Source organism: Lithobates pipiens, unplaced genomic scaffold (assembly GCF_037356315.1).
Source record: "Lithobates pipiens isolate NorthernLeopardFrog02 unplaced genomic scaffold, aLitPip1_a1.2 Scaffold_25, whole genome shotgun sequence".
NCBI classification, from domain to species: Eukaryota; Metazoa; Chordata; class Amphibia; order Anura; family Ranidae; genus Lithobates; species Lithobates pipiens.
In genome coordinates this window covers 161,224,273-161,246,532 of record NW_027507787.1, presented here as the reverse complement: position 1 = coordinate 161,246,532, position 22,260 = coordinate 161,224,273, and the positions used below count along the sequence as shown (strand labels likewise).

Below are 22,260 nucleotides of genomic sequence, written 5' to 3'. Positions count from 1 at the left end.
CAAACTGGTCAAACCAGGTCTTGATGGAATGGAGCTGGCTTTGTACAATGGGGCACAGTAATGTAGGAGCAAAAAGGGGTCTTCACCAAACCGTAGTCATGGGATTGTCTACAATGTCTTAGCATTACCAGTACCCTTGACTGGTAACACCTTAACTTAGTAATTTGGAAAGAGGGACACACATGTTTGACCATATAGTGTATATCTAAAGTGTAGATGTCTGTTCTGATGACCATTGTTGTCTTAGAGGGTAATTTTCCAACATTGAAGAGGTTTCCTTTCACTTCCTGCTAGGTCCCTAGGACTGAAAGCAATGGGACACAGACATAAAAAAAACTAAACTGACAGAAATTTTAACTACTACTATGTCATACTGTATACCGGGGGTCTCCAAACTTTCCAAACAAAGGGCCAATTTACTGTCCTTCAGGCTTTAGGGAAGCCAAACTGTGGACAGTGGGAGTAAAAAATGCCCCAGCATCAGTAAGAGTAACCAATGTCCCATTATTGGTTTTAGTGGGAGGAATAGTGCCTCATTGGTATCAGTAGGGGGAATATTGCCCTTCCGTTGGTGTGAGTGGGAGAAATGGTGTTGCATCATTTATGCATTAATTTCCAGTGAAAGGAATAGTGCCCCAAGGGCCATATGAGGGCAGACAAAGGGCCACATCCGGCCTCTGGCCCACAGTTTGGCGACACCTGCTTTATAACCTATAGACTATATATTATATGGGATATGCTATACCAGTGTTGTTCCATCCATACTGGGCACAGAGGCACCGCCCACCTAATCCATGCACCCGGCCCGTAATCTACATGCAGGGCACCGGATGCCTGGATTCCAATGTTTTTTTGTTTTTTTTTTATTGTTTAGAAGCATGTGATTAGATCCTGAGGTTTAAATTGGCTTAAAAAAAGGGTGGGCTCGGGGCGTCCTTAGCACATCCAGTTGTGTGAGAAGTTATCTAATTAATATTTGCTATTGTCTACCCGATTCTCCTCCTAGCCAATAAATTAAGCTGGCCCTAAGACCCGATTGGCTGAGTGGAGAAGAGATCCTATTAGCTGCCGAGAAGCCAAGAAGGAGGAGACGCAGGATGAAGCCACGGCCCGGAGGAAGCGCTGCCTGCAACCTAGATTAGATGGTGTAAGCGTGGGTGAACCGACCATGGGGGGGGGGGGGGTTACGGTGGTGCAGCTGATCCGAGTGATCCGATCCAAAAAAATATAGCACCAGCCGCCACTGCACTATACCCCATAGATTACATACTATACCCTATCCAAAACTAAAGAAAAAAGTTTAGGTTATACATCCACTATGATAGATTTAGTGCTTGCCAGGATTCTTCTGTAACATTACCATCTTACTATCTTACTGTAAAGTATATGTGAAACACTCGCTCTTCAGATTGTATGGATTGCAAAATTGCAATATTCAGCAAGCAGTGCCAAGACTTTTATGAAGCTAATGATATTTAATTCTAGCTTGCAGTATTTTCAGCTGTTTTGGTTTTTACTGTACTCCCAGGCTGCTCAGATATATATTGCATTGTCTAAAGGTTCCTAGTGTGCTTCCTCTTCCCTTCTCCTGGTTTATGGCCACTTACAGCCCCAGGTGAGATAATTGCTGCACTCTTGCAGCTCTGTATGAATTATACAGACAGAAGGTAGAACTGTGTATTAGCCTCTATTCAATGTGATGTCAATCATGGGTGCATACTGCACATGCTGGGTGTTTATGCAAGAATAGAAGCTGCAGATTATCACTGTTGGGTATTCCTGGTGGAGTTGCAATTCCCTATACTTGTCTAGTACTGCCTGTAAATAATATCTGCACATAGACGAACGGTTTTCACGATTTTAGTCCGTCGGAGTTGAGTCCGTCGGATGGATTTTAAACATGTTCTATTTCTAGGTCCGTCTGATTAAATTTTTTTGAAAAACGATTGGACTAGCCCACATACGATCGAATTGTCTGACAGACTAATCCCTTCAGACCTAGTCTGCTGGAAAGTCCGGTCATGTGTATGCGGCATTACTGTACAGCTCTGACGAGTTTCACACCAGGCACAGTGCTTAGTCATAGCTATGACCCGGTGTGAAATGCGTCAGAACTGTACAGTTAGTCTGTACCCATTTGTGATGCTCTGATATCCATTTTTATACAATAAAGGTGAATTCTTTGGAGTGTCGGCTATCCAGTTATTTATTTTTCTTATCTCTCCTGTTGCAAACAGAGCCTGCACCCTGCTTGATTGTGTAGACAGCTGAACCTAGGAGAAGTAATTACCTGTAAGCAGTGAACATCCTACCACATCCTATACATATTACCTTTTTAAGCCGCTCTCTTTCTTTTAGGACCCTTTTCCTGTTGTAGCCTTTTCCCACTTTCTGGCTCATTCCCCTCTTTCAAGCCCCTTTCCTTCTTGCTAGCACCTCCACCTCTTTGTATCTGATATCTCTCTTCCCTCTCCTTCTCTCTAGCCCCTCTCTATCTCCATTTATAGTTTCCTTCCCTCTTGCTAACCTCTCTACCTCTTATTAGCCACTATCCCTCTTACCTATTCTCAGGGCTGTTGTTAGAAATCATGGGGCTAAAATACCACAGTCATGATGCTATGCAAAGCACATGTGAACATGCCCTTACATTTTTTTTTTTTATTATTATTATTCTTTGGGATTAGAATTTTTTTTTAGAATTCTATTATTTTTATGAAAAATTTTTAAGCGGCCTGTTAGGAGGGCTTTGATAAAATTTCAGGTGTCTAAACAGACTCCCAATGTTTTACATTTGAGACAGAGAAAGGGACTGAAGACAGAGAATAATCCAGCTTGCATATCCAGCTGCATATGAATGAATAGGAAGTGCTCTGAAGTTTCCTGTTCATTCACAAGCAGAAGCATAGTAACACAGTTTACTATGCTTCAGTGATGAATGGGCACAGGAGCGATCGGTACTGATATTGCATATTTACCAGACCCTAGCTCTCCATCCTGAACCCGGTCCTCCTGTGTGCAGCTCTGCAGGGGGATGCACAAGAATCACAAGGCGGTTCAGCCGCCCCCCCCCCCCCCCCTTTGAACTGATAAGGGCTGGGCCCAGTACAGGAGGGCCAACCTATTTTATTCTATCATCTCTTCTTTTCGAGCCCTCCTCCTTTTCTCTAGCCCCTCTTTATTTCTAGTCCCATTCTATCTTTTTATTCATTCTCCCTTTTTCTATCCCTCTATCTCTTTCTAGACCCAGTTCCTCTGTTTAGCCTCTCTCCTTCTTTCTAGCTAGTCTCTATTACTAGCCCTCTGTCTTTCTAACCCTCCTCTATCTTTCTAGCTACTTGCCTCTTGTTACTCCCTCTCACTCTTTGTAGCCCCTCTCTATATTTGTAGTCCCTTTCCCTCTTTGTAACTCCACTCCCTCTTACATTTATATGCCCTTGCCCTTTATTGGAGCCTCTTTTCCCCTTTCTAGCCCCTCAACCCCTTTATAACCCCTTGTTCTCTTTCTAGCATGTCTCTCTTATTTTCTCACCCCTCTCCCTCTCTCTAGCTGAACTCTTTCTTTCTCCTCTACATCCTTCTAGCCAGTCTCCCTCTCTCTTGCTCCCATCTTTGTTTTTCTATCCCCTCTATCTTTTGTAGCCTCTCTCTCTACCTCCTTTCCCTCTTTGTAGGCCCTCTCTATCAGTCTAGCCCCTCAACCCATTTCTAACCCCTTACCCTCTTTCTAGCCTACCTCTCTCTTTTTCTAGCCCCTCTTCTCTATATCCTCTCTCTCTCTTCCTAGTCCCATGTTCATGTTTTTAGCCCCCTTCTCTCTCTCTCTAGCTCCAATCTCTCTTACCTATTTTAGCCTCTCTCCCACTCTTTTTTTTGTAGCCCATCTCCCTCTTTCTAATCCTTCTATCTTTGTAGCCCTTTACATTTGTTGAAGCCTCTCTTCTTATTTCTAGCCCTTAACCCCTTTATAACCCCTTGTTCTCTTTCTAGTCTGTCTCCTTAATTTTCTTTCTTTCTCCTTGACTTCCATCTAGCCCGTCTCCCTCTCTCTTGCCCCTCTCTATCTTTTTTCTATCCTCTCTATCTTTGTAGCCTCTCTCTACCTCCTTTCCCTCTTTGTAGCCCCTTAACCCATTTCTAATCCCTTGTCCTCTTTCTAGCCTGCCTCCCTCTTTTTCTAGCCCCTCTTTCTCTCTATATCCTCTCCCTCTTTCCAGTCCCATTTCCATGTTTTTAGCCCCCTTCCCTCTTCCTAGCTCCAATCTCTCTTACGTATTTTAGCTTCTCTCCCATTCTCTTCTTTTTCTCACCCCTCTCCCTCTTTCTATGCCCTATTTTTAGCTCTCTTTCTTCAAACCCCTCTTGCTCTATTGATAGCCCCCCCCCCCCTACATCTTTCTATGGTCCCTCTTTTTATTTTTAGTCTCTACTTTTAGTCCCACTCTCTCTCTCTTTTTCCAATACCCCTCCTCTCTCTTTCTAGTCTTTCTCCTCTCTCTTTTCTTCTCCTTCTTCTTTACTATTACTATAATTTTAAAGATCCCTACTCTTTCTTTCTCCCTCTTTGTACCCCCCCTCCCAATTCCTCTACCCCCTTTTTCTCTGTACTAGCCCCTCCCCCTCCTCTTTTTATCCCTTCCCTCTATATTTCTAGCTTGCTTCCAGTGGCTCAGACTCAGTGTTTCTCATCCACACTGTATCAAAGCAAATTTATATAAAAATAAACTCTAAAAAGTTAGCTGCACAAGCTTTACAAGCACACAGATAACACGATTTTGGGATGAGCTTTGGTTTATTTGAATATCATTTTAAGTTTTCATCTTGAAAAAACCCTAAAACCTATGAAGATGTGTACATTCCTCTGTTATCTGGGTAGGATCAGGCACCATCCACTGTGGTTACCTTGTATCTAGTTATTACAAATAAAAGCATAATTGGCTTTACAAGGACAAAGCATCCAGGCATATTAATTCTTTCTTGTGCAGCTTTTTCTTCACTAGACATTTTTTTACACCTTCCTTTAATCTCAGTTCTATAAAATTCAGACAGTCTAAGCCTTACATTTGCATTTGGCTGTTTCAGCTGCTGTCCTTGGTGCTGATCCTTTAATATCTTGCTGAAAACACTTTAAAGGGTTTCAAGTTATGCAGCCAATGGTACATTATGACTTTGAAACTGTGATAACGTTATATGAAATCCCCCCTCCCCCCACTCAATGTGTTCATGGGTTCATGCATCTTAAAGGAGATTTGAGAGCTGAATTAATTAAAAACAAATGTGTATTGCAGCCAACAGCATGTGTGTCTTCGCTATTTTATTTTATTTTTATGTTTTTTTTTAAGGGGAAAACAACATACCTTTGTAAGAATTTAGAAATGGCAGATAATTGACTTTGATTTAAAAATATAATGCATTGTAACCTGAATGTTGGGGCTTACAGAGAAATCTAAACAGAATTGTATTGTTCTATTTTTTTTTATTTTTTTACTCAAGGTATAGTGATATAAGAAAATGGATAACAAAAGCAAAAAAGGTATTTCACAAAACAAAAAAACAAAAACAAAATAACAAAAACAAAAAAAGCTCCTTCCAGAGTATTATAAGAAGTTGTACTACTGGAACAACACAATATCAGCAGAATAACTGCACTCCCAAAATAGTGACAATAATCTAGGCACACGTGTGTAAACCACATAACAGTTTATACCAGTCCACCCAAATCTGCCATGAAGCTACAAAGCATGTAGAATTGTATTTTTTATATACTAAAATACCTAAAATAAACTGACCCACTGCTTTCCAAAAGTATGTGTCCCCCAAGTTATTAAGTGTTTCCAGTGAAGGGTACTGTTAATGTTATATACAAAGATATTTTAGACAGTTGGACAATTCTAAGTTTGTGGCAACAGTTTGGTTAAGGCCCTTTTGTTCCAGTATGACTGTGCCCTGTGTACAAAGCAAGCTCTATGAAGATATGCCCCTAATGAGGTCAGTTGGTGACGAAATGCGTAAGTCGGGACAGTATCATGTGATGTCACGCTGGATGGTGTGGCCATCTTGTGATTATTTCAATAAGCATTTCTCTGTATATATGTGAGTTTCATAACGTTTTAATACATAGTAATTGTACTAGGGAGTCTGTTATATGTATTTATGAGGTTTGATCCAAATGCTACCAAGGCAAGCGATCCGAGGGTGTGTGGTGGGTATTGTGGACATCTTGGTGGATCCCTTAAAAGGACAGCCAATAATATTAGTATCTAGTAGACACTAGTAGAGTGTCTTCATTCATGGAGATCTGGAGGATCTGGAGGATCACTGTGGTGTAGCCGAAAACGGATCTAAGATACCCGGCATATTATCGTCTTTAAAATGCAATTGACCAATCTATTTAGTGGGGGTTAGTGGTCATTTTGAAAACTGATGTGGGACTTCTCTCTACCCCCCTTTGTGGACTTTCTGTGAACAATATGGTATCTATATATTTCTAGCACTGCACATGTTTCTAGTGAAGATATGGTTTGACAAGTTTGGTGTGGAGTAACTTGAGTGGCACAGAATTCTGGCCTCAACCTTATTAAATACCTTTGGGATGAATTAGAAAGACAGCTAAGAGCCAGGTCTTTCAGTCTAACATTAATACCTGCCCCTCAAATATTATTTTCACAGAATGGGCATAAATTCCCAAAGACTCACCCCAACATCTTGTGGAAAACCTTCCCCAGAAGAGTGAAGGCTGTTGCACCCACAAAGTTGGGCCAACTCCATATGTTATGCCAGTAATTCTGGAATAGGTTCTCCAATAAGCTCACATAGATATAACGGTCAGTTGGTGACCTGCAGGTACTTGATGCCCAGCATAGAGAATAGACATAAATCTCCACAACTTTGGGATGAATTGGAACACCGATTGTGATTTAGGTCATCTCAACCAACATCAGCACATGACCTCAAAATTTTGATTTGGTTGAATGGGCAAAAATTCCCACAGACCCATTCCAAAATCTTGAAAAGGCCTTCCCAGAAGAGTGAAGGCTCTTATATTTACAGAGGTTAGCCAACTCCATATAATGTCCATAAATTTGGAATGGGATGTCCAACAAGTTTTTATTTTAGATTTCAGAGTCTCATTGGAGAGATTTCTCTTTACTTCCTGAAGAAAAAAAGTGATAGAACCCCTGGTTTTCACCAGGGTCACCAAAATAGTGTCCCCATTAGAAGATTTGCCTCTAATCCTGTTCTGGTGAACAAAAAAAATTAAAATGTTTTCTTCCCCTTGCACTCTCAGTGAAGCAGGACAAATGGAGAGGGTGAATCTCCCTAATGGGGGCACAGACAGCAATAATTCCCCCTACTGTATCCAAAACTAGAAAAAAAGTTGTCCCTTAGTTATACTTTAAAGTCCAACTCTTTTCTTAGAATTCCCACCCTCTTCCATTTACAACCCACTGTCTTTGAAACACCCCTGCACCCTTAATAAAAAGAATATACATACCTTTTTTTCTAGGGGTCTTTGCCCTGTTCCGTTGATGTCACTAATTCTTTCACGTACTCAGTGGTACAGTCATGGGCTTTAAAGCCCAGCTCCAGACAAAACTGTTTTATTTTCTTAGAATGGGAAATGATTAGAGCCCCTGTAAGGTTTATATGGCCATCTATACCCCTACTGGGGAGATTCACCCCTGTAGTCTTGTCAAGACAGCAAATACTGGGAAATCTTTTCAATGGGGACACGAACAAAAACACATCAGTTTTTGTAGCATGGAGAAGAGTTAGAACTTCTGACAATGTTTGTATTGATGTCTGGGCCTTCCGTTCCTAGTGTATTTGAGTGATTGTCTTAAAATGTATCTAAAGCCCTTTTTTTAGTATCCGTAGTAAAAAGACTTTGGGTGCTACTCCAAGTTTCAATGTCCAGGTCCGAGGACTTGCACTAAAAGGCTGGGAAGAGCCTGTCCCGGCTCAATAGACACAGTAGGAGAGTAGAGAAACCACAACTGCAGCACACCAAAAAAACCTGACAATAATAAGGGTAAAATCAGCCTCAGCCCAGCACTGTCCAGGCCATGTCCCCTACAATGGGTTTTGCCCTGTCCCCAGGGATTAGTTGTGGGACACCATGACTAAGACCCGGGGGCAAAGTGACATGCTTGGGGACATGGCCTGGACAGTGCTGGGCTGAGGCTGATTTTACCCTTGTTATTTTCGAGTTTTCTTGGTGTGCAGTGATAGTGGGTTCTCTCATCTCCTTTTTATTGGATAGTGTGTGGAAGGGTTAAAACTATGACAGGTTTCTATTAAAAATGGAAATTGAAGAGCCACACCACTGAAGAGCCACACCACAATCCACAATGTGTTTTGAGGGTTGAAAACATCTCTTTCATAGTGGCTAGAAAAACACATATGGACATCTCCATATCAGTACAGAAAGTTTGTGTCTAAACTGGGGAGATTTACCCTCTCTATTGTCTAATACAGGGGTCTCCAAGATTTCTAAACAAAGAGCCCGGTTACTGTCCTCCAGACTTTAGTGGGGCTGGACTGTGGACATTGGGAGTAGAAAAGGTCCTGACATAAGTGGGAAAAAATAAAGCCCCATTGTTTGTTTCAGTGGAAGTAATCGTGCCCCTTCATTATTATCATTGGAAGGAATTGTGCCCCACCATTGGTGTCATTGGGCCCCATCGTTGGTGTCACTTGGAGAAATGATGCCCATCATTGGTATCATTGGGAGGATTTGTGCCCCATTGTTGGTGTCACTGAGAGGATTTGTGGCCCTTGATGTCAATGGGGGGAATTATGCCCCATTGTTGCTATCAGTGGATGAAATAGTGCCCCACGGGCAGGCTAAAAGCAAACAAAGGGCTGCAGCTGTCCCCCAGACCACAGTTAGGAGACCACTGGTGAAAGCGATGGGGTTGTCACCAGAACAGGAATAGTGGTAAACCATCCAACAAGGACACATGTTACAGTGAAAACTTTCTGTTGTGTCTACACAACCATTTTGTGCTGTATCCAAAAAGAAAAGGAATGAAGGTTTCAGCTTTAGATACACTTTAAGCACATCTGCCTGCATTTGTGCAATTGCCTGATTGAGTCCCATCCGCCACAATCCTCCCAGCATCCAACTGTCCCTTTTCTTCAAGAGAGCCATCAGTCAGTATTTGCCATATTCATAGCACAGCCAATGATATATGTGTTTAAGCCAATCACTTTTGAACACACTTTGTTTCCAAGTGGGAAATCATTCATTTTATCAGTAAACATTTCTCTCGTCTAAGTCTACATTCCACACACTGCAAATTAGCCTAAAATTGTAATTTACATAACCTGGCATTTGCATCGGATCCAGGTAATGATGATTACACTAACAAATTATTATGACTCTTGGAAATAGCGGGATGAATGCTGTACAATGAGCGGTGAATGCAGATGAATGTAAAGGGTCTATTTATAAAACATGTGTTGCATAAATGTTGGAAGCATTCGTGCAAGCTGAACAAAATGTCCCATAATTTTTGCAAGAGATTATTGCCTGTAATATTAGCGCCTTGTAGTGGCCAAAATACAATATAGTATATAATTAAAAAAAAAAAAAAAACAATACTGCATTTTGGCCACTAGATGTAGCTGATTATACAGGCATTAAAGAGGAAGTAAACCCTGATGGGTTTACTTCCTCTTTCATTCCCTGCAAAGGCAAAGCATAATGAACTACTATGCATCGCATAGTAGCCCATTATATGTCACTTACCTGACACAGGAGCCAGCGATGTCGTTGCTGTCCCCTGTAGTCCGGCGCATCCATCTTTTCGGTGGGGTCTCGCAGCTCCGCCGCTGTCATTCGGCGGAGCCGCGATGACGTCACTCCCACGCATGCGCACGGGAGCCGACGCGCGACAGCTCCATTGATGGAAATGCCGCGCTCAGTGCACCTGCGCGCCGCTGTCTACGGCGCATGCACTGTAGACAGTGGTGCCTGTCTTCGGGCAAATATCTCCTAAACCGTATAGGTTTAGGAGATATTTCTTGGACCTACAGGTAAGCCTTAATCTAGGCTTACTTGTAGGTCAAAGTGGTTTGTAAGGGTTTACAACTACTTTAATATCCTTTTTTATATTAACAGAATTAATATAACCAAGAATACGGGACATTTTGTTCACATATGCTTCTGACATTCATGCAACAAATGCTTTATAATAAAACCCCTAGGTTTATAAATGAGTCCAGACTGACCTGTTTTTTGTATATATGGATTATGATTCCTGATTTTAGGGTTTAAAGTGAGTCTGTGCTTTGATCAAGCAGGGCAGCAAGTTCACTTTAATGGCAGACCCTCCAGCTGCACATACTCTCCTATCCTTTGCTCCCCTGCTGTTCTGTTATTTCAGGAAAGTGAACTGAAATGCCTGGAACTTTCAGGTATGGAAGAGTATGTGAATCACTCACCTTCCTCCCATGTGACAGTGCTGGTGTTTGGTGGTTGGTCCTTTAGGTACCTAGTGCTGTCACATGGGGGCGGGGTGACTTGAAGCTTACACAGGATTAACTGTCTTCTCTCTTGGCAGCCAAAAGGAGTCGCAGGGCAGTGGAGGGAAGATGAGTATGTGCAACTGATGGGACCAGCATGACAGTGAACTTGTCGTTCTGCCCTGCATGGGTAAAGCACAGGTTCATGTTAATATCTGACTGGCCACTAGAGGGAGACTTTACAAATCAGTGTATAAAATTCTATTAGACTAAAACTAAAAACAGCTTAAAGGCATCACCAAATTTAAATACATGTAATAGGTTTAAATATGCTCTCCCTGAAAGCACCTTGAAAGTGCCCCTTTAAAGTGACAACTGCCCAAAAAGCAGCCTGAAAAAGAAGACCTCCTACCACTGCAAGCATCATTAGGTGTCATTAGATGTGCATAACTACAGTCTTTTTTCTGAGCTTTTGGAGCAGTTCCAAATCCTCCAAAGGAGAACTTCCTAAAATATGGAGTCCCTCACCAGTATCCAACAATGCAATGCTGGGCTAAGTAACCTATCAATAGGCATAGTCCTTGTCAAGTGGAATGCTTGGGGTGGTGGGGCACCTATGCTTAGACTTTTCGGAAGTCAACATTTGCTTTGGTAGTTTTGAATCAACTTTGAGGGTCCTAGAAAACAGAGGTATGTATGGACACCTAGTGGTGCCATCCCTTCTAGGCGTGCATTATATTTTATGGCCCAATCACACTAGAGTGTTTTGTTTATGTGCCTTATGGCAGAGGTTAATGTGTTTTGAATTAGTGCAACCCATTCATTATGGATGGTCTGTCAACACACCACAACAGATGAATAAAGTGCATGCCCCTTTTTTAACAATGAAGCACACCACAATGCAAGATAAAGGCTCTACTTTACAATGCATTTGGGTGCCATTCACAATGGATAGCATTGCAATGCACCACACATAGAGCACATGGTAGCGCTCCTATTGTAGCATACATTGATACATTGAATGGGCCCTTAGTGTTTTTTATGATAATGAATAAATACACTAGCTGAGTTTGTGTTTTTTAATTAAACTGTAACTAAAGCTAAAAAAGATCAATAGACAACTATCCAAGTGTCTGTTCGGATCTTTTGCCTCCTGCAAAGTAATGATCTCTATCAAAATCTTCACATTTGACACTTCTGGTTGTGTTGGATAACTGCATCTCCTTTGGTTCCATCAACCAGCCCCTACAGCTGCAGTCCAGAAGAGATGTGGGGCCTGGAGGATGGAACCATGATTCATGCATCCTTCACACTCCAAGAACTGCCCAGACCTATAATCTGCCATAGCTCTGCAAGAGAGCAAAGATCCAAGGAATGGGTACTGGGATAGGTTAGTATTGATAGCTCTTTAACAGGCTGCTTATTGGGCACTGTTTTTGTTGTAGAGACAAAGTCACTTTAAAGCTGAACTTCAGGACCTATTCAAATGGCATACTATTACCCCAGCTTGGTACAACGTAGGTATACATTACTCATACCTAAGGGACAGATGGGGAACCTGGAAATCGTGGTAGTAGCTGGTGCTACTACTGTGAGAGTCACAATCCTCTGGTCCTGCTTAGGTTCTATTTGAGCGTCTGCTGCTTTAAAAACTGCCTGCAGGGGGTCACTCGCTTGGCACTGCCATCATTAATAGATTGCTTGGTATTATATTCAAAGAATACAAGGTGTTCTGTAATTGGATGGGGCAGAAATTGTGCCATCACTGCCCTTCCTTTCCCCATTGTCCAATCAGAGAACACCTTGTACAAAGCATTCAATAATTGGAGGCATTGCTGAGCAAGCAAGCCCCTGTGGTCCAGAACCTGAGCAGGACCCAGGAAGATTGTGGCTACCACTGTAGTAGTGCCAACTATTACAGTGATTTTCAGCTTCCCCTGCAACCCATCTGGTATGAAATATGCATATTTGCATATTGTGCCAAGGTGGCCAAATGTAACTATGTGATCATATCTGGCATTAAACTTTATTCAAACACCTCTCCATCATCCTGAATGCTGTCAACTTAAAGAGGACCTGCCAGGATAGAAGCTACCATGACTGTGTAAGCTCCAATATGGTCATTCCCTTCCTTGCATCTTCTGATCTCACTGGATGCATACTTGGTTTGAGCTAGTGGTGCACTATATCATAAAGCAAAGGTGAATGAGAAAGCATTTGCTTCTTAAAGTGTTACTAAACCCAGGAGCTTGCTTTCACTATATTCTGTCTCCTACAGTACACAGAACGTGGAAATGCAATTATCTTAGCAAATCTAAACTGCTAAATATATTTTCTCATCAGCAGTATATAAGCAGTCTTATGACTTCTATCAGTGTCTGGTTAAAGCTTGTAGGAGGAGTTGTCATTCTCCTCTGATTGTCCCATGAGACTATATGACTCCTGACCCTCTGTCTGGACAGTGCTGATTGGACCTGTGCCGATCACATGCACCCTCCCAAGAAAAGAAAAAAACTCTCTAGCAATACACACCAAACTGAGCATGTGCAGAGTGACTCCAAAGGCTCTGTCTTAGCAGGAGATGGATTGGGGACAGCAGAAGAAGAGGATCAGAGAAGCATCCTTTTTACACAATATGAAGGATTAACCCCTTAGATTTCACAGTGAGTATACAACACATGCTTTACTGCATATACAGACTGATTTTACTGTTGTGGGTTTAGTAACACTTTAAGTTTTACATTTTAAATAGCAAGCAATGAATTAAATAGACAAACAGAAGGAAAAAATAAAAACTCTTAAAACTCACATGTAGGACACACAACGCCATATGTGGGAGGTATACTGTGGCTAACCTGTTTCTGAAAATTCTAGTCGCCAGGCTATTATGCTGACTGTACGCCTTCATTATTTTCTGAGTCACTAAAGGGTCTGTTTATAAAAATAACCGCTGAGTGAATGTCTCAGCATTCACATTGCAAATAATCCCATTATTGTGGCTAACATGTTTACTTCCTATGAATGTCAGCTCCATCTAGTGGCCATAATGCCCTATTTTATTGAAAAATTTAAAATTTCCAAATTTATTGGAAAAATACCATATTATGGCCACTAGCTAAAGCTGATGATCGCAGGAAATAAACAAATAAGACACATTACAGATATTAATTGTGATGGCTGTGCAGATGCTGAGGCATTCACACAACAAACCTTTTATAAACGGACCCCTAAGTAGGCAGATCAGGAGTTGTGATGCTTGTTCTATGACTGAGATTTAGAAAGCATTAAAAAAAAATAGACAACCAGGTAACTAGCATTTTAGAAGAAGATCAGTAATGGCAGTCTAAATCTGGCTACACATATCATTTTCTTTTTCGATTTCCTTTAGATTTACCTTCAACTAAGTAGTGCAAGGGCCTGCCTGATTGCATACAATTCTCAAGTGTTTAGGTTTGAGCTCATTTAATATGCTTTTGGTAAATCTTTACAAAAAAATTGTATAATGTGTAGCCAGCTTAATGCTTTTTTATCACAGGTTGGTCAAAAGAATAAAATACAGTGTCTTGAAAAAGTATTCATACCCCTTGAAATGTTCCACATTTTGTCATGTTACAACCAAAAACGTATTTTATTGGGATTTTATGTGATAGACCAACACAAAGTGGCACATAATTGTGAAGTGGAAGGAAAATGGTAGATGGTTATCAAAAATGTTCACAAATAAATATCTGAAAGGTATGGCGTGCATGTGTATTCAGGCCCCTATTACTCTGATAACCCTAACTAAAATCTAGTGGAACCAATTGCCTTCAGAAGTCACCCGATTAGTAGAGTCCACCTATGCGTAATTCATCTCAGTATAAATCAGTGTTTCTCAAATCCAGTCCTCAGGCCCCCCCAACAGGTCATGTTTTCAGGATTTCCCTCAGATGAAACGGCTGTGGTAATTGCTAAGGCAGTGAAACTGATCAAATCACCTGTGAAAAATAATGGAAAACCTGAAAACATGACCTGTTGGGGGGGCCTGAGGACTGCATTTGAGAAACACTGGTATAAATGCAGCTGTTCTGTGAAGCCCTCAGAGGTTTGTTAGAGAACCTTAATGAACAAACAGCATCATGAAGGCCAAGGAACACACCAGACAGGTCAGGGATAAAGTTATGTAGAAGTTTAAAGCAGGGTTAAGGTATAAAAAAATCCCAAGCTTTGAACATCTCACGGAGCACTGTTCAATCCATCATCTGAAAATGGAAAGAGTATGGCACAACTGCAAACCTACCAAGACATGGCCGTCCACCTAAATAGTCAGGTCAGGCAAGGAGAGCATTAATCAGAGAAGCAGCCAAGAGGCCCATGGTAACTCTGGAGGAGCTGTAGAGAACCACAGCACAGGTGGGAGAATCTGTCCACAGGACAACTATTAGTCGTGTACTCCACAAATCTGGCCTTTATGGAAGAGGGGCAAGAAGAAAGCCATTGTTGAAAGAAAGCCATAAAAAGTCCCGTTTGCAGTTTGCGAGAAGCCATGTGGGACAAACATGGGGAAGAAGGTGCTCTGGTCAGATGAGACAAAAATTGAACCCTTTGGCCTAAAAGCAAAACGCTAATGCAAAACTAACACTGCACATCACCCTGGACACACAATCTCCACCGTGAAACATGATGGTGGCAGCATCATTTTGTGGGGATGCTTTTCTTCAGCAGGGACAGGGACACTGGTCAGAGTTGATGGGAAGATGGATGGAGCCAAATACAGGGCAATCTTAGAAGAAAACTTGTTAGAGTCTGCAAAAGACTTGAGACTGGGGCAGAGGTTCACCTTCCAGCAGGACAATGACCCTAAACAGGCAGAGCAATAATGGAATGGCTTATATCAAAGCATATTCATGTGTTAGAATGGCCCAGTCCATGTCCAGACCTAAATCCAATTGAGAATTTGTGGCAAGACTTAAACATTGCTGTTCACAGATGCTTTTTTGCAAAGAAGAATGGGCAAAAATGTCACTCTCTAGATGTGCAAAGCTGGTAGAGACATCCCCAAAAAGACTTGCAGTTGTAATTGTAGCAAAAGATGGTTCTACAAAGTACTGACTCAGGGATGCTGAATACAAATACACGCCACACTGTTCAGATATTTATTTGTAAAAAAAAAAATCGGAAACCATTTATCATTTTCCTTACACTTCACAATTATGTATCACTTTTGGTTGGTCTATCACATTAAAATCACAATAAACTACATGTACGGTTTTGGTTGTAACACAACAAATTGTGGAAAATTTCAAGGGGCGTGAATACTTTTTCAAGACACTGTAGGTAGCGTGGTAGTTCTTATATTTTAATCCTGACATGTCCTCTTTTAAAGTCCGATTGAATTTTTGGTTTAAATCAGCTAAATACATTCCAGGTGCATCTAAACAAAAAGATGGAAAAAGTCCTACATTTTTTTTATTTAGAAAACAACCACAGCCTAAGCAGAAAAGCCTTTCCCCTGCCAGCATGTTACAGAGAAGGGATGTTGCTCTTTGTGTGGAAGCTGTGATCTCTCTGCAGATGTCCAACATGCCTCTTGATAAATCAAAGCTAGAACCCTGCAGTCAGCAGGAAGCCTGAACTTTTGCTGATGTGCTCTGACTCATCAGGGGACATGTCAGACCTCTACATAGGGACCACTGCTTCCACTCTGAAAATTGCTGACAGGGGACAGGCTTTTCTATTCAGGCTGTAGCAGCTTTACAAAGAGAATAAACTATAAGACTTTGCACATTTTTCACGTACCTGGAATGTATTTGATTTAAACTAAAAGTTCAATTGGGCTTTAATTATGGCCATTACGTGTATTTCACATCAATTCTGGACATTGCTCAATGGGCATAGTGCTTTTTTATTATATAATATCATAAGGTTGCTTTGTTGAAGGTAAAAAAAAAAAGTCTGTGTCCTCTACAACAAAGTGAACGAGCAGCAGCTTCTATAGCGAGGTGCTTCGATTTCTAATAATGAAAGGGAATTTGAAATGAATCTTTATTAAGCCCTTTTCATGGCTTCTGTTGCGGCTCCTTCTGAGCTGGCTTATTTGGTTTAATGTGATTCATTCATTAATTCAGGATCAGAAGTGACTGCCTGAATTATGACAATCAGTCTTGGTTAGCAGTCCTTTTTCCATGTTCGGAAGCACCCAGCAGTGGGGGGACTGGGGGCTGGGGAGCTCCAATTACCTGCACGTCTCGGGGGTTAGTTAGGAAAACAGGTAGGGTGACAAAGGGAATATGTAATAAAGATTACACAATCACAAGGATTCAATAACATTTTGCAATCATTATTTTTTTGCCGCAATGCGTTAGTTTGCGACGTTCCTAAAATTCTAATTGCCTGTTGCAGGCTCGGTGAGAGGGAGCTAACATTACAAGCATTGGATGATATACTCAGTAGGAGCAAAGAAAGCTTGGTTGGGCATAAACACGCTAATGAGAAGAGCTATAGCCCTAATCTTAACTCTAGTTTGACTACAATGGGGCAGTTGACGGTCAGAGCAATTCTCCAATGTGTTATAGTATTGCCTTAGTGGTCATTTATGAACATGTTCAAGGGTGGCTCCAGTGAATCTACTTAATATACAGAGAAAGCTATATATAGTAAATGTTTCAAAGAATAGCTATATTTTCAGTTTAGTTATCCTCTAAGTTACACCAGGGTTCCATGGAACCCTAGGGTTTCTCCAAAGGTTGCAGTTTCTGCCTCTACAATGCGTTCCTTCTGACACCATTCATCTTTTTATCTGTAAGGGGGTAATTCTTCCCACTGACCATCACACTAATGTATCCTGAGTTGTAGGTACAGTAATTTGTAGCAGTGGTTCCCTGAGATCAGAATGTTATTTTATGGGTTTCTCAGTGTTAAAAAGTTTGAGAAAGGCTGACTTACACACTCCTTCCCAAGTCTTGTATACTATATCACCAAATAGCTGAGACATCTGTCCATCCCACCTACATTATTTGGCTAATGGTATATGGACATCCCTCCAAATGATTGAGTTAAGGCTTATCCAGTGAAGGGTACTGTTAATAATACAACAAAGAAAACCATTCTGAAACCTTTTGGCATCATCGTGGGGATGGGCATTTTCTGTTCCACCGTGACATGGTTTGACAAATTTGGTGTGGAGGAATCCAAATGGCCTGCGCAGCATCCTAACCTCAACCTTACTGGACACCATTGGGATAAGTTGGAACACTGATTCTGAGCCTGGTTTCTTGGTCAAAATCAGTATGTAGGCAGCAGGTAGAGCAGGTTCCCCTTTAAAGTATCTTCTCCCCCAGGCTGGGAGGTTAGGCAGGAACAGGGAGGAAGGTGGGGCAGACCAGAGAGGAAGAGAAAGAGGCAATATCCATGTGCTGAGCTCCTGCTTTACCCTCTCTTGGAGGAGGGCAGGGTATCCTGGGGTTCCCCATCCTAACCCAAAGAGAGAGAAGAGTGGACCTTGGAAGATGGTTCACCCCTGTGCCTCTTCCATCCTTAGCCAGGGGGAACATTAGGCTGATCAATCTGCAGGGACACGAGCTGCTACCGGCGGGGCCTGGGGCCAAATGTCCATTCGTTACTAGAAATGCATTTATCTACTGAAGCCATGAATGGGCAGAAATTCACATAAACACAATTCAAAATCTGGTGGAAAACCTTCCCTGAAGAGTGAAAAAGGAGGGGAGAGACTCTATATTGGTTCCCATGGTTTTGAAATGGGACATCCAACAAGCTTTTATATGTAGGTGTGATGGTCAGGTTTTCTCAAACTTTTATATTCATATAGTATATTTACCTATCCCTGGAACCTCTAATGTACCTACTGGAAGCCACACCTTCCTCAACATTTTCCAATCTCTATTTATTCCTATGGAAAGGCTGTCTAAAATCTTTTCCAACTTTATAAGGCTCTTCCATAGGAATAAATAGAGAATCTTAGAAAAACCCACCACTTGGGAGGCATTTGGAATAGAACCATTAGGTTGCATACTAAAGATCTCAGAGAAGCCGAGACAAGTAAGTGGTTTGGGGGAGTTGCTGGGGGTTGGGGAGCAATTAAAAGGTAACTATGCTAAAATTACAGTTATCCTTAAATGCCCAAAAGATCAGAACATGTGTGTGATTATTCCTGCATATAGCTCAATTAGAATGCCAATTTCTTTGCAATTGTGCGGACTCCCTGACAATGTTCCCTACCTCCTTTTTAAAATGAGTTGGAAGTAGGGGCACACCTATGCTTAGGGGTTGATTTACTAAAACTGGAGAGTGCAAAATCTGATTTAGCTTTGCAATGGTAGCCAATCAACTTCTAACTTCAATTTGTTCAATTAAGCTTTGACAAAAAAAATAACTAAAATTGAAGCTGGTTTGTATGCAGAGCTGCATCAGATTTTGCATACACCCATTTTAGTAAATCAGAGTTATAAAAAGTTAAAATTAGCTTAGGTAATTCAGAGTGACTTTGATGGGCCAGCAAGTAAAATGGAGGTGAATGTTCTGACACCAGTGATACCTTTTTCTTTTTTTTAGTTTAACTCTTTTTATGCTTAATAGTAATGACATTCAACTAATATAAAGACCTGTTCAGGTATGTACTAGTTGTATTTAATTTCTATTAAATTATATATAAACCCTAACTTAATGACATGATATTTTCTAATACTGTTTTTTTTTTTTTTAACCTTTGTTGCATATTAGCACTACTGATCACCTGCAGCTTCTATAAAGCCACTTCTATTCTACATGCACCCCAGTGATGGCTACATGGCATTTCTAAGGGTGGTTTCATGATGGTGACAACAATGGACAATGCCCGTGCAATATACATCTGCAGGGGCACTTGTAGTCTCCATTGGGAAAGCTAATGAATGCAAGACAATAAGAGGGACAGAGCATTGTCACCTTAGAACAGGAAGTGGTTTCATGGCAGGATCTCCAGGTATAATTTTAATGAAAACTGCAAATTTAAAAAAGATTAAAAATGAATAAGTTCGTTTTTACAAGACATATGACTTTCTATTAATTGAGTTTTTACATCCACTTTTGTTTTGTTTTTCCGTGAATGGTATGTCCAACTTGTCTTAAAGATCTAATGACAAATTCCAAAATGTTCATAGCCTTTTGTATGTACAGTATTCTGGTTTAAGGTGAAATCTACAAGACTCACCAGCTTCATAAAAGCTATTATTTTAGTCGTTTATATGCTTTGCAAATTTTTATTGAATCCCTTTGACTATCTCAGAAAAGAAGGGTAATACATAGTGCTTGGTCATTCAGACAGGTACAACTAGCAAGCTTGGGTTCCTGCCCAGCCAATCAAGGACTAGCTACTTATTTACCTATGGGCTGTGCTTCCAACTTGCCCTCTAACAGTTGCTGAGGACCCACCGGCTGAGTCTGAGTGACAATGGGTGACAAGCTTTCATTTTGACTGCCTGGACTGACCATCTCTCGCTCTTTCTCATTCTGCATCTGTGCATATACATTAATTCCAGGAATTTTCCTAAAAACATCAACAGAGACGTCATTGCTTTGGAGAGCAGCAGTCGGCCGGCAGGCCGGCAACACCACCAGACGAGGAACGGGACTACGATTACCTTTTGAATTTGTAGATGACGAAGACTGCCAACCCCACAAAGACCACGGACAACAGCATGAGCATGGCCGAGCCGCTGTGACTTGGTGTCAGGTCCACCAAAGGAGCTGCAAAGGGTAAAGTGGCTATGTTTAATGACCTAATGAAACCAAGGAAGCACACTTCAAGACTTCAAAATGATTACAACATTAATATTTAGTAAATATAGTAAGTAAGGCAAGGACATTTAAAAAAAGTAACGGGCTCAGGGCAGACATCTCATAGGCAGGCCTCCCCATTTTTTAAACAGACCCCAGCCCCAAAGTCCAGTACTTTGGAGTCAAAGTCCATTATGTCCTGCATAAATCTCAATGCCCATATCATTTTTTGTCCCTATAGACATAGCATGAATGGCTATTTCAAGCACCACATCCATAAACAATAAAACAGAAAGAATTGAAAGCAAGATATAGGATTTTAACAGTGCTTTTCATCAAGGAATGAACATACATTTGTTAAAATTAAGACTTTTTATTACATTTTATTGCATATAAAAAGTTAAAAACTGTTTCCATTTGAAACATGCATGATTTAATAGTTGGTTATATACAGGATGACTTCAAAATCTGTGTGATCTCAATGTTTTTTTCTACTATTCAGGCGTTATCCTAGTGTGGACTGGTGTTCCTGGGGGCGATGCCTGCAGGCAAGAAGGAAAAGGAGGGAAAAAAGGAGATGGGGCACCAAATGGCATGATCCATGGGGGGGGGGGGGGCAGATCCCTCAAAATATGCAGACTTAAGGGCTAATGTTGCCTAAAACTCCCATTTACTGCACAAACAAGAACATTAGATTTCCTGTGGGCCCAAGGCTAGGAGTGTCCTATATTTTAATTATTGGATTACACGTGTTTCAATTGGAAACTGTTTCTAACTGTTTGTATGTAATACAAGTTCTTCTTTTTAGCAAATGTCTATGTATTCCTGAGATGTAAATAAAGTAATAGTAATAAAGTCCCATAACTTGTGTTCAACTTTTCTGGTATATTTGATTGTAATCAGTGGCTAATAACTGTGGACATATCAATGGAATGAGAACCCTTCCTCTCAAACTCCACCAAGAGAGTGAAATATGCAAAGTTTAAGAAAAATACCCCAACTGCACTGATAAAAGTGATAGGCAACAGGACCCCAGAATTGTTGGGGGTCTGGTGGTGGGCCCCTCTGATTTTATCATCCCTAATTTGTATAACCATTAAACCTGACCAGACCTAGAGCCTTGTGGTATGGCACAGGTGGTACCTAACTGTTGGAATACATTGTTTATGTATTTTGTACAACAACTACAGTTCTTTAGCCAGTAGTTTATGCAGTAGTTTGGCAGTGTTTATGTTTTTAGCTGCACCTATGATTATACTCTATGTCTTCTTCCTGTCTGCGGTTAGGCAGAAAAGCCCATGTGGACTGGGCACTGTTTGTTCTGTAGGGCTATATACAGATTTTCTTAAACTAACTCATGAATCTGACACATGATAAACTCAAAATTAATTTTATTGAAGTTCACTGAATTTCAACAATTTTAGCATGCACAAATGGAACTCTTCTAAAAAAGAAACTATGAACGTGAAATTCTCCAGAATACGCAACCCAATAATGATCAAATATTGTTGACATTCTATGCATAGATGGTCCAGTACAATACCTACCATAAGGTTCTTTCCAACTCTCCTGGAAGTGGTAGTGAATCTCCTTTGATGGAGTTGGCCTTTTATGACAGTCCTCACAATCCACGGAATATATGGATTCTCTTTATTGCCTTCACCAAGCAAGTCCTAACAGGACATCTCTCTCAGGTTCTATCGCACACATATCTATCACGGGGAAAGCCATGCTTGGCAAGTTTGGAAAACATCCATCGCAAAGGCTTGAATAATATTTGCACGGAAATAATGCCTAATTTTACTTAAAGTCCTTTGTGACAATCCTGATATGAAAGTGGTTGTAAAGGCAGAAGTTTTTTTTTATCTTAATGCATTCTATTTCTTTTAAGGAAAAAAGCCTTCTGCGTGAAGTAGCCCCCCTCAGCCCTTCCCTAATACTTACCGGAGCCCCATCTAGATCCAACGATGTTGTAGGAGAAAAAAAAACGAAGAAACCGCGCTCTTATATCATAAATTACATATAAATCACCATAGTGAA

The 22,260-nt window shown here is 41.0% G+C and overlaps 1 protein-coding gene across 5 annotated transcripts in view; it reads right to left on the bottom strand.

Moving 5' to 3' along the window:
* Positions 1-22,260, bottom strand: part of SORCS1 (sortilin related VPS10 domain containing receptor 1) — a 1,028,639-nt gene that overhangs the window by 6,170 nt on the left and 1,000,209 nt on the right. For 2 of the 5 annotated variants that reach the window (XM_077455083.1, XM_077455081.1), the window contains exons 25-26: positions 20,085-20,190; positions 19,827-19,990 (exon numbers count right to left, since the gene is read on the bottom strand). In XM_077455083.1, coding sequence (XP_077311209.1) covers positions 19,827-19,990; positions 20,085-20,190 — 270 coding nt within the window. Of the gene's footprint in view, positions 1-10,446; positions 10,650-19,826; positions 19,991-20,084; positions 20,191-22,260 lie in introns of all 5 variants that reach the window. The other 3 variants (XM_077455084.1, XM_077455085.1, XM_077455080.1) reach the window with 2 other exon arrangements.